Raw genomic sequence first — 12,792 nt, 5'->3', positions numbered from 1 at the left:
CACACACACACACACACACACACACACACACACCATTTCATTCTCTTGAGAAGTGGATTGTCTTGATTTATATACAACTTCCTGACACTGGGAAAATTTTCCTCAGTGATGGAGATTCTCTTGGAGTTGTGTGCTACATGAAGCTTGGTGGGTTCTGGATCATTAGGGCACCCTAGCCTAGCTTCACTGAGAACCAACATGGCTGTAGGCTCCTCATAGAGGGCCCTGGACCAGGGCACATGCCAGGCTCTCTGGGAAATGAGGTTAGAGGCCACTTGCACTTGCATTCATGTATCTTGAGATTGGGAAGAGGATAAGAGCACATTCCCACTGACCACTGACCACATGCTAGTACATGGGATGGGCATGGCTCCATAGACACAGGAACATGTCTGACTTGGCTGTCTCTAGCCACAGGGAAGGGTGTGGGGCTGAAGAGCATCTCAAAGCAGCCCTAGTCACTCTGGGGGACCTACAGCTCCCCTGCCTTACACACTGGGCACTCTGGCTTCTAGGGCACAGCAGAGTATAGCTGGGTATGGCCTGGTCACTTTTGCCATGGAAAAGGCTACAGTGGCAGCATCTTTAGCAGAACATCAGGCAGAGGCAGGCAGACAGGCAGGCGGGATCCCTGCCTCTCAAAGCTATGGGAATCAGTGCAGGTAGGCAGCAAGTGACGGTTAGTGCCCCACAGGTAGGGAGAGTCCAAGTACCTACCCGGAGGTCCAGGCCATCCTTCCTGGGTCCTGGAAGAGTGTCAGGTTTGGAATAAGGGAAGCCTGTAACAGACACAGCATAGCCTCGTCACGCACTCAGCCTGGCCAGGGGAAGGCATGGTCCATGACACTTCCAGCAGAGGGGCAGGACTAGGCAGGTGACAACAAACAGAGGCCCCTAAAGATAATCTGCCTGCCTTGCTTGTGACCTTTTATCCCCAGGACACCAGAGTGACATCTGAGCCAGTTATTCACACCATTCCTATTTGGGGGCCCAGCCCAGCTGGTACCCAGGTTCAGGATAAACCTCAGTATCACATCACCTAGGCTAGCTCCTCTCCCAGACTTGTGAACTCCTAGGTGAGGTAGGACTGTGCCATTCTGTGATGGCCACCACAGGCCACCACTAGATACATGGGATTGGGGATCTTTGAGGTTGGGGGGATTCTCAAATTCAAATAGAGATTATTAGTGTCTCTTGAAATGGAATGGGCTAGGCAGAGACACAGGGATCCTTGCTACTCTAACATGGGCCAAATGCCATGGGAGCTGCTGGGCAGCCAGGGAAAGGCTCAGAGGGGCCATGGGCCACATCACTCACCATTGACACCAAGGACTGACATGAGGCAGGTACAGAGCTGCCTGCCCACCCTGTTTGGCCCTGCTGTTGAGCATGCTGGGCTAGGCATCCCATGTCAGGTTCCTGCAGGCTCAGGGAGCCTGAAAGACCTCAACTGGGGACTGGACCTGGAGAGACTCATTTGCCACAAGGTTACCATGAGATGGTTCCAGATGTGGTTGAGATGGGTCTAACTTCAAGGGCCCTATTCTCAGAGGAACCTGGTTGGATCATGAAGTCCTAGTCGAAGCACAGAGCAGGACTGAGCTGGAAGGTGGGAGGCTGGGCCAGGCTGCTGGAACGCTCCTTGCTTTTCCTGCCTCTCTGTGGCCTAGGTTAATGCACAGCCAGCTCTTTGCATTTTACAGAGAAAGGGCTTGAGACCTCCTCATTTAAAGCCATGGCGTCCCTCCCCAAGACACCTGCTTCCCCCATTTACCCACAAAGTCTCTTCTGGCATCCCAAGGGATCCACTGTGGAAATCTAGGCGCCTCTGCTAGCTGAAGGTGTTAGCTGCAGTGAGTGATTCTCAAAGAGGAGGTCAGCATCAATAAAGAACTTGTCCGTTAGTTGGGTTCTTAGCTCTACCCAGACCCTACTGCTTCAGAATCTATGATTCTGCAAGCCTTCCAGGCCTTTTGGATGAACACGAACAGCAAATGTCTCAACTATATTTCTGGCCTGCTAGTCAGAGGACTGCACAAAGCCTCCTCAGGCTCAATGATCAACTTCTCACACACAGCAGCAATCTTATTTCCATAGGCCACACAATGTCCCCCACTCCTTACAGCCATCCCAGACAGGGCTGGTCAATTACAAAATCAAAAGATTCATTATATTTTTAGTTATGGGTACGTGTGTGGGAATGGGAGTGGGTATGGGCAAGGTCTGTGCTGGTGCCCATAGGCAAGAAAAGGAGGTCAGACCTCCTGGAGCTGTAGTTATAGGCAGTTGTGGGCTGCCCAGTGTGGGTGCTGGCACCTGAGCTCTGGCCCTCTACAAGAGAAGCAGTTGAGTTTAACTACCGAATCGTCTTTCTGGGCCTGGCCATAAGAAACTCAAGAAGATGGGACCGAAGCAGTTAAGAGAACTCACATTTGATTCCTGGTACCCCATGATGGCTCACAACTATATGTAACACTCTCTTCTGGCTTCTATGGGTCCAGCATGTACACGGTGTACAGACACCCATGCAGGTGAAACACCCATACAAATAAAATACTTTTCTTAAAAAGGAAAGCATCTTGAGAAGAGAAAGATGGGTGCCACGGTACCTACCTATCTCCCATCCCTAGGCTCTCCCTTTCTGAGGTTTTAAATGCCTGAAATTACCATGTTCTCTCTGGAAACAGCCCGATAACCACTCTTTAAGACCCTGAGCAAGTTCATGGCTGTGTGCTCATGACCCTAGGTTACATAAGGCCCTTCAGGCACTGGGCATCCTCCCAATTCCTGGGCTAGGCCTAGGCTTTGCCTAACTACACACCCGGGCACCAGCCCTCAGGAACCCATCCATAGCTACTGCGAAGCATGCTGCTGACTTCTGGAGTTCTGAGCACATGGTCCCTGGCTCTGTTCTTTTCAGGATGTCTCATAAGATGTCAGGGCAGCTACTGGACACTCAAGATGGATGACTGGGAGAAAAGAGTTCCTGATGCAGCAGGAGGTGCAAGCTTGTCACAGTAGCCAAGGACATTCTTCTGACAACTCACTGGCAAGTCACAGCAGGTCACCATTCCTTCACTAGGGTCCAGTACGTGACTCCCAGTGCCTGCTTTGTGCAGGGTACTTCCTCTTAGCTCTGAACAACAGGACTCAATGTCCCTGAGCAGCATGAGCTTCAGGCTGAGGAAGCCAGAGGGACAGGCTGCAGGCTCATTGGCTTGCATGCTCCACCTAGATATCCTCATGAGACTGCATGCCCAGGCATCCTGTAAGAGGACCCAGGAACCTCATCCTACAGGTGATGATCCTGGATCAGTCTTGTTGTAGATGAGGGAATTTCATACCATCATAGCTTGATAGGGGACCCAACGTCACACAGCAGTGACTAGCTGGGGCTCTACCAGCTGGACAAGCATCGATACAGTTCTGATGCCTGCAGATATTGTCTCCTAGAGTTCTCCATCACAGCTCTACCGGGTGCTTGCTTGGCTGCCACCCTCAGTACTCCCAGGAGACCTGCCAGGCCAGAAGGAACCTGCTCTTTATAACCACAGACAAGGGAACAAGAAACAACTCTTTCTCACCATAAACTCTCCAGGGGTTAAAGAATGAAGGGCAAAGTGTGGCCTGCCTGCCTGCCTGCCTTCCTTCCTTCCTTCTGTCTGTCCTTCCGTCCATCCTTCCTTCCTTCCTTCCTTCCTTAATTGGAGAAGAACAGAGCCACAGAATCCTGTCCTGCAGCTGGATCCTGCTGAGTGGCTCAAAGGGAGGGCCATGAGCTAATCAGCAGACACTGGCACATCCACTATTCCATATTCCACAGGAGTCTCATACTGGAGGACATGGAGGTGACACAGATGTCAAAGGCACAGGGAAATCTGGAGTGAAGAGGCCCCTGAGAGATTTCCCTTGTACTTCCTGAATCGCTAAGTCAGAGAGTCTCTGAGCTACCCTGAGCCCACTCCTTCCTCTTTCCTCACAATCTGGTGATGTAAAGCCAGGTTTTCTCTTCTGAAAACTTTGGGGCCTTGTTAAGAACCACTGATACCCCTGCGTAGTGTCTTTTGTGACTCAAATGCTTGAATTATACCACCAGATCTCTAATTACCATGCCTGTGTCTCTGTGTGCACACCTGTACTCACATGTAAGGGATCCCAAAAGAGAGAATAGGACAAGAAAGATCAGTAATGTGGGGTCCAGAGGACACATGTCTACAGGGTGCAAGCTAGGGGAGGGGACTCAGGGTATCAAGTCTCACTCTAAGGCCTTCAAGGTTCTCTTCTTACAACAAAAACCAACCCAGTCTCTTTTTGTGCAGACTCAGGCAGTTTTCAATGACCATTCCCACAGAGCCAGAAAACGCGTCTATAACAAAACGTACACCATTGGTAGGATAGCAGTGCCTGTCAAAGAATGGCTGTCCCATGGGACTGGGCAGCACAATGGGATGGAGGTAAAGCCACAGGTGCAATGCTAGACCCTGTAGATTTCCTGCTCCTGCGATATGAAGTCAGGACACCAGGAGAAAAGCAGAGGCGGGGGAATGTAGTCCTGACTGCTGGCATGTGACAGGTGGAGTGGTCCAAACCCTCACTAAAGGTTTCACTGTGCAGATCCCTCCTCAGCTGTGGCACAGGTGCCAGCACAGGTGGCTGGGCTCCTACAGGCCAGGTGCACACACATAACAGCTGTTTCCTTTCTGTACCACTCATGTTGGCTTGCTGTGGGGATGCAGCAGAGGAAAGGGCTGACAGACAAGCTCTTGTCACTGTGGGGATGACCAGTGAAGACACCTGATACAGCCTGCCTCACAGGGACCAGTGCACTCAAAAGTGCCTGGGATGAACACCTTCGTACTGCCACCTGCAGATGAGAAAGTACCACAGGGAGGTAATGGTATAGGCACAGGCCACACAGCATGGTGACAGCTAAAGCAGGACCCTGAGAGGTGACATCCACAGCTCAGCTTCTTCCCACACTGTGTCCTGCTTCCCTTGGTCCCCAGTCCCAGGCACTCCATAAGTTCCAGTGGCAATCGCTGGGGGAACAGGCTGAATGCCATGGGAGAGTCTGGGTTGAGGTCATGGGAGTGGTACCAGGCACTCCACAAACACTGAAAACTACCAGTCTGAAAAATCAACATTATATTTCAGCTCCCAGCTAATGGCTGGATGCCAGAACACTACACAAGGCAGCCAGGGTTATGGGCAACTCCTATGTTCGGCTCTGTGGAGGAGCCTCCATTGCCCAAACTCAAGTCCCACAAAGCACATGTGCACACACCCAGCATGAAGTGACCACCTGGGGCAAGGATCCTTGGGACAGAGTGCTGAGGGATGATATTGTAGCCATCCCAGCAGACAAGGGATGCATGAGGGAATCTCTATTTCCTCTCACCATGCCTTCAGCTAGTTCTTCCCTAAAAGAACCTACAGGAGACCCAGACCTGTGGGACCACTTGGTGTGCCTTCTCACGATGACATCAGCCTTGTGTGCATGCTCTAAGATCCCAAGGGACCCTTTTGCTTACAACGACTCCCCACAGAACAACATTCCAGGTTCCAGTTGGTTACAATGTCCAGCTGTCTGCACCTCCGCTCATCCCTCCCCTGCCGAGCACTTCCGGTGTGTAGTGGTTAAATAGTGCCATGCATGGTCGGGAGTGAGGGTCATAAGAATAACCATGCTGTCTACTGCTGGCCAGGCAAAGCACTCTTGTATGCCCAGTGTCTAGTAACCCGAGACTCAGCATTGCTGCTCTGTCTTCTATCATAAGCCAGTCAGCAGGGAGCCCAGATTTCACTCAGAGTTTGTACCACCATGATGCCGCGACCTCTCCCCTTCCAACCTCAGCCACGGCCATGGAAAACAACCTTCTGCCCTGTGTGAGACTGAGCTGCTTCTGTGTGAGACTGAGCCTGTCTCACACAGCCTGTGCTGACTTTGCCTGGGACCCACAGCATCTTCAGTGAACAACAGGATGGAAATTTACTCCATACTTGAAAATCATCCCCAAGCCAGGCTTCACAACACCCGAAAGGCTAGGCATAGGTCAGCTTTGCTACCCGTGACATGGGGACATATCACCTAGGAGTCTCCAAGTGCTTTCTCAGGCTGTTACAGGGACCGGGACAGTGCCTTGTACCAGTTTCCAGGTCTGTGCTTGCCTCCTGACCATGACCACATCTGCCCCCAGGGAAAACAGGCCCTGGAAGCTGTTCTCTTTGCTTTCTTGCCTGCTCTGAGAGAGCCACAAGGGGGTGCTGTGCACACACTAGCTAGTATGTCACTGCCAAGAGCAGGTGGCCGAGGCCAGGGCTCCAGATCTTTACCTGGCTTGATTCACATTCACATGCTCTTTGGGAGGTCTTGGTTTTGTTTTCATTTTATTTTTGAGACAGAGTCTCACTATGTAGCTCAGGCTGGCCTCAAACTCACAGCAACCTTTCTGCCGACTCTGTCATTCAAATGCTGGGGTTACATGCTGTCTTTTGCTTTTAGGGTTTTTTTTTGGGGGGGGAGTAAAGCTGAGACTTGGGGACCCACTCAGTAGGGGCCCTTCGCTGGCAGTCTCCGACGTGCTTCAGAAGAGCCACTCACGTGAGTAGAGGCTGTCCCCAGGCATCCTTTGGAGAGACTCTTGATCGGCCCCACTGCTGAGGGACAGAGACTGACCATCCAGGTCCGGAGAGTTAGTTCTGGTGTCTGCATCCCCCTTGAGGAGCAGCCAGGTTGTCTTCTGCAGAGGAAAAGAAGGTCATAGGAACATTGAGGTCAACTGCAATGGTGAAAACATTTCACCAGAACCTTCGAGTAGCTCCATACTTCTATCCCACAAGCCAACTCCACTTCGAGAAGCCAAACGTTTAATGCCAGTCTCACCAGTAAAGGCGCCTCATTCTGAAAGTTCGTGAAGCAGCTGGAGAAGTGGCCAATGTTGCCTACAGCCTGCTGTTGTGATGCCTGGCCCCTACATCCTCTCAGGACACTTTTACAACTGGCCACATCAAAGGGGTATGCCAGTAAGGTCTATTATGTTCGACCCTCTGGCCATTCATTTAAAAAACAAAACAAAACAGAAACAAACAAACAAAAACCCACCTGCCAAGCTGTTCTAGAACTTTCATGTCAAATCCCTCAGAATGCACTGGGTTTATTTGTTTGTCAATGTTTATATCGCCTCAGTCCCAGAACGATGGCCTGGCTACAAGGCAGAGCCAGGGCACTGGCAGAGACTGTGCCCATACAGAGTGTAAAAGGAGGCGAGTGTGGCTCGCACCTTGGTCCTCCTGGGACTCCAGGGGCAGAGGGAGAGAAGGAATGGAGATCCATTGGCGTGGCCATCCCACCCCACAGGGCTGTGGTCCCTCTTCCTACCTTCCTGCTATCCTGGTCAAAGCTGCTGTCCTCCACGTCCAATCGCCTGGCGGCTGGAAGGGAAAAATCAGTCTGTAAAGGCAGCTCAGCCTGTTTTTATCCAGGGGCCCTGCCTTACAAAATGCTCAAAAGTGGGGGAAAAAGATCAACGAAAAGGACAATGCAATGAATGCCTTTCACAGGCTGGAAGAATGACACACTAGAGCAGCCTGGGGGGTGGGGGGAGTTGTGGCGTGTCCTGAGCCAAGTACCGCCCCACTCCAGTTCTAGCCACAGCTTCAACCTGGAGAAATGGAGCCGCATCCTCAGGTGTGGCCACTTGGCATTTGATGGCTATACTGTTGACCTTTGGAAGTGGACCCTGAAAGGACAGAAGGCCTCGGCCTCGGTGGCCTCGGTGTCAGACACAGGTGCATGCTTCTCGGGCATCACTGTTTCTTTCCCATCACGAACGCTTCAAAACTAGAATTTGCCCCATTTCACAGATGGAGAGACTGAGGCTCAGGGGGGGGGTGCCTCACTTTTGAAACCAGCATGAAGTGAGGTGAGGGGGCTGAGAGTGACATGAACTCAGGTTCTCCCCTGTCTGTCCCACTGAGCTTAGCCACTGCAGGAGTCCTTGAGAATCGGCAAAGAGTGCCAGTATGCCCAGAGATGAGCTCACTTGGAGCAAGAGTTCACCCCACAGCAGCATTTTGTTGTCCCACTGGGCTGACCTTGTTCCCAGGAGTAAACAAAGAAACCATGCAAGGCATGCTGGTCTATTTCAGGACCCAGTCAGTGCAGGGAGACCTACCAAGATCTACCCCAAACCCGTGCACACAGCAATTTCTGGAAGCCCGGGGATCCTCACCAGCTAGGGCTGAGCTCAGGGAGGGGAGACAGGCTTCTTACCTGCAGCCTGCAGTGGGCTCAGCCCTGCCCGTCTCTTGGAACGCCCTGCCTCCTGCACCACCAAGGACAAAACTGACACCAGGCCAGAGAGCTTGGATATTGGGGACTGGGCTACAGGACCTTGACAAGATAGGGTCAAAATTGAAGACTGAGTACTTCCATTCTAGACATGCTGACTCTGTGTCTCCCCCCCCCCGGTGGCTGCTGTGTCTCCCAGTAGGAGAGACTGATTTTTTTTTTCTTTTTTTAGTTGAAAATAAATCCTCAGCTCTCTCCACATCCAGAAGCCGATGAACGACAGACCTGCTGGGGAGTTTCAATGGAGGCACTCAGAGAGGTGTGAAGTGTGACTCCTTCTGCTCAGGCAATGGCTGTCACTGGGCAGCAGCACAGAATGTGGCTAGTGCACCAGCTCTGACCGAGGGTGTGAAGACAAGCATGCTGTGGCCACTCTGAGCTCTGACAGTTCTGCTCCACCATGTGAGCCAGAGGCTTCAGCCCAGGGGCTCTTCAGGATGTGAAATCCCATGGTGGTAGCCTAGGTCATGGGTTTTCAAGATTTCATATCGCTACACTAGGCAGACAGACATGCTCTAGTGTACTACCACCCAGGGCTCTAGAATAATCCTCCACTTGCTGAGGGGAATGTTCTGTGGAGACTTAACAAGGTCCTCTGCAAACACTACAAACCGTGGCAGGTGTGCAGTTTGCCAGGCCAGAGCCAAATTCACCAGGCATTTTGCATTGTTAGTAGGTTGCTTCTGTGACAACTCTGAGCCTCAGTTTCCTGATCTGTAAAATGGGAAAATACCACCATACCCCTCTAACTCATGTGGACTAAGCAGGATAATGTCTGAAGAAATGAATGGCAGCTTACAGGTTTGCAATGCTAGGAATAAGCAACCCTGAAGGTAATCTGCTGGCATCTCTTCCCTCCTTCCTTGATGTGCCACATACGTGTATCTCTGGCTGCTCATCTCTTCATTTCTATCAATTACTCTCTTTAACACTCCACTCACCCACTAAGCCATCTGCCTGCTCATCCACCTATCCACCCAGACACTAACCCATGCATCTCTTCATGTATCCATCCACTAACCTTCCCATCAATCTGTCCATCCATCCACCCACCCACTAAGCCATCTATCTATCTATCTATGTATCTATGTATCTATCTATGTATCTATGTATGTATGTATGTATGTATGTATCTATCTATCTATCTATCTATCTATCTATCTATCTATCTATCTATCATCTATCTCTACATTTTCTATCTCTCTATCATCTATATATCTATGTATCTATGTATGTATCTATGTATGTATCTATGTTATCTATGTATCTATGTATCTATGTATCTATCTATCTATCTATCTATCTATCTATCTATCTATCTCCTATCCATGTATCCACCAATCATCAATTCTTCTATCCATCCATCCATGCATGCACTATCCACCCACCCACCCACTAAGCCATCTATCATCTATCTGTCTATCTGTCTGCCTATCTCTCTATCTATCTATCTACCTCATCCCTGTATCCACTGATCTCCAGTTATTCACCAACCTATGCATACCTCTCTTTGTCTGCATCAGTCTATTCCCTTGACCACAGATGCATCCATCCACCCATACAACCCTTTATCTACCTGTCTTCATTATGCTGGGCATCTGCCACCTCTCCTTCCCCAGTGTGCACCTGCCCTGTCCTGAGCACAGGAACACAAGAAACAGACATAATGATCTTTCTGCCTCCGCTGATGGACTTTGTTCTCCCTGCAAGGAGTATAAGTTACAAGGCCTAACCTTTGCTTACAGGGACCTGGGCACAGATCTTCCTCCCTACTGAGCAACTGATAGGAGATGCTCAAGGTCACAGCAGCATCTGATTGCCTGGTGCTTCCTCCAGTGACTCACATATTGACCGTCAACAGATAAATGGACATGGAGAGTAGATGGCCACAGCACAGTGGCCTCAAGAGCCTCCACGGGAGCCAAGCACTATGCTTCTGGTGGTACCTACCCTTCCATAGCTCTGGCTCCCAGGTGGCCACCAAGACTGTTACAGGGTGCTCGGGGCAGTCTGTGGCCACCAGGTATTCTCAGCTCTGGTCTCTACTGGAACTCTGCCTGCTTTTGGTGTAGAGCCACCCCTGCCAGTGTCTAGTGTCAAAGGACAGGCTTTGACAGCTAGGCCCTAGGCACTCCTGGTTGATGCTATCTTTATTAAGGGAAGGAGCTTCTGAACACAGGGGGAAGTGCTCAGGGCCTTGACCTTAGTATTCTCAGACCTCAGGGTCCCAGAACAGTGGGGGTCTTGGTTCTCTACTCAGGTCCAGATGGGTCTCTGAGAACTAGACCCATGGACAGGACTTCTCTTGCCCAGCATGAATCAACCTATATAGTTTAAATTGTTTTGGAATTATACTGAAAATGAAAGTGTGTGTGCGTGTGTGTGTGTGTGTGTGTGTGTGTGTGTGTGTGTGTACATAATGGGAGCAATTTTATGGATTCTCTGATTTACAAGGCAGGGATGTACTTGGTCATACATTCTGTGCTTCACAGGGTAGGCTGTGCTTGGCTATCATTATGTCTCTAGCCCTGAAGTAGAGCCAAACACATAGTGGGTGCTCAAAAACTACACTTTGGATAAATTAGTGAAAGCCCCTGGCATCTCTTGGCACTTGGCTTCCTTCTGTGAAGTTGAATGAATGGCATCTGTTTGCTGACTGCTGCCAGAACTGACAGTGATGTCAGAGGAAAGGATGTGGAGCCAGTGGATCTGCCCACTGGCTTCTCTCCCACCCACTGTCCTTCTACCAGAGAAAGGAGCTTATCATGTCCTCAGGAGACAGAGAAGCTCCTCTTAGCCCCACAGGCCTGGGCCTAAAGCCCTCTCTGGAAAGATTCACTTTCTACCACACATGTCCCATGTCCCCCAGGGACTTCTGCTAGGCATGCCCCATGGGAGTACCAAGTTTCTAATGTTCTTTGTGGACACAGAGCCTACCTGACACTTGGCCTTTCACCATATCCTAGAAGAAAACCCAAACCAAAGTGAGACTCAATCTTCTAGGGGAAAAAAAAAACCCTGAGAGGCACAGCAAGCTCTTATCCCTATCTTAACCAGGAACCGAAGAACTGGGAATACATATGTCTTACTCAGATGGTGGCCCTCCCTCCAATGGTGGTCCTGAGAACACAGGTGGCCAGATGAGCATCTTCTGCCTGCCAGGCCCCCACTCACTCACTCTGTCTCAGGCTCACAGTTGCTTAGAAATCAAACAGTGAACTTGTGGCTCCTTTCCGCACCTGGGCAGTCAAGCTTCCTAGGAAGACTTTGAGGAAGCACTATTTGCCTTAGACAGTTGTGATGGCCACTGTAAAGAGCCAACCTCACCAGATCTGGATTCATGTAGGAAGTGAACCTCCAGCCATGCCTTTGAGGAATCACTAGCTTCTGGGCATGCCCACGAGGTAAGGGTTCATTAGGTTAGCTGAAGTGGGAAGACCCACAGTAAAAGTGGGGGACCCTTCCCCAAGCTGTATAAAAAGGAGAAATCAAGCCAAGCACTGTCCTTTGATGCCCTTGGCTTTCTGATTGTGCATGTGATGTGACTAAGTACTTGAAGCTCCTGTCACCCTGACGTCTCTGCTAAGACCAACCACACTCTTGAACCGTGAGCTGGAATAAACCCTTCCTCCCTTCAGCTGATTTTGTCAGGGTGTTTTATCATAGCAACAGGAAAACAAACTAAACAACAGTCTAAAAACAGATGCCTTCCTTCCCTTGAGAGACGGCATCCAGAGAGTCCCTTCTGTTTCAAGCAGCTCTGCCACTTTCAGAATTTGTCTGAAAGCACTGTGAGTCAGCACAAAGCTTAATCCCAGTTTTCTGAAGAGAATGAACCTGAAGAAGGAAGCATTGCTCCCTGCTAAGCCTCTGGATGAGGACAGCCGTGTTTCTCCCTGTAACTGTCTCCCCATGGTAACATGGTTGGAGGCTGCTTGTGTATGCAGGTGTGTGTATGTGCAGGTATGTGTGCATGCAGGTGTGTGTGTGTGTGTGTATATGTGTGTATGCAGTTGTATGTATGTAGATGTGTGTGCATGCAGTCATATGTGTGTATATGTGTGTGTGCAGGTATGTATATATGCAGTCATGTGTGTCTGTGTATGCGCAGGTATGTGTGTATGCAGTCATGAGTATGTATGTGCAGGTATGTGTGCATGTAGTTGTATATATGTAGGCATACGTGCATGCGGTTTTTTGTGTGTGTGCAGTTATGTGTGCATGCTGTTGTGTGTGCACAGGTATGTGTGCATGTAGTTGCATGTGTGTGCAGGTATGTGTGCATGTGTAAGCATGTATGAATGCAGGCATCTGTGTGCACATGGCTGTGTGTGTGCTGTAGGCGTGTGTATAGTTATGTGTGTACACACATGTGTACTCGTGTACACGCGGCTCTATTCTCACGAGAAACACAGCAGCCCACAGCTGCTGAGGTGCAGTGT

At 50.3% G+C, this 12,792-nt stretch overlaps 1 protein-coding gene across 15 annotated transcripts in view; it reads right to left on the bottom strand.

Annotated features, from left to right (window-relative positions):
• Ablim2 (actin binding LIM protein family member 2) overlaps positions 1-12,792 on the bottom strand; it is a 125,736-nt gene that overhangs the window by 17,631 nt on the left and 95,313 nt on the right. For 8 of the 15 annotated variants that reach the window (XM_031341788.1, XM_031341783.1, XM_031341784.1 and 5 more), the window contains 2 exons: positions 7,379-7,431; positions 6,602-6,740 (listed from right to left, as the gene is read on the bottom strand). In XM_031341788.1, the coding sequence (XP_031197648.1) occupies positions 6,602-6,740; positions 7,379-7,431 (192 nt within the window). Of the gene's footprint in view, positions 1-717; positions 780-6,601; positions 6,741-7,378; positions 7,432-12,792 lie in introns of all 15 variants that reach the window. The other 7 variants (XM_031341773.1, XM_031341779.1, XM_031341772.1 and 4 more) reach the window with 1 other exon arrangement.

This window comes from Mastomys coucha, unplaced genomic scaffold, assembly GCF_008632895.1.
Source record: "Mastomys coucha isolate ucsf_1 unplaced genomic scaffold, UCSF_Mcou_1 pScaffold22, whole genome shotgun sequence".
NCBI lineage: Eukaryota > Metazoa > Chordata > Mammalia > Rodentia > Muridae > Mastomys > Mastomys coucha.
Note: the sequence above shows the minus strand (reverse complement) of the source record. Positions and strands in the feature narration are given on the sequence as shown.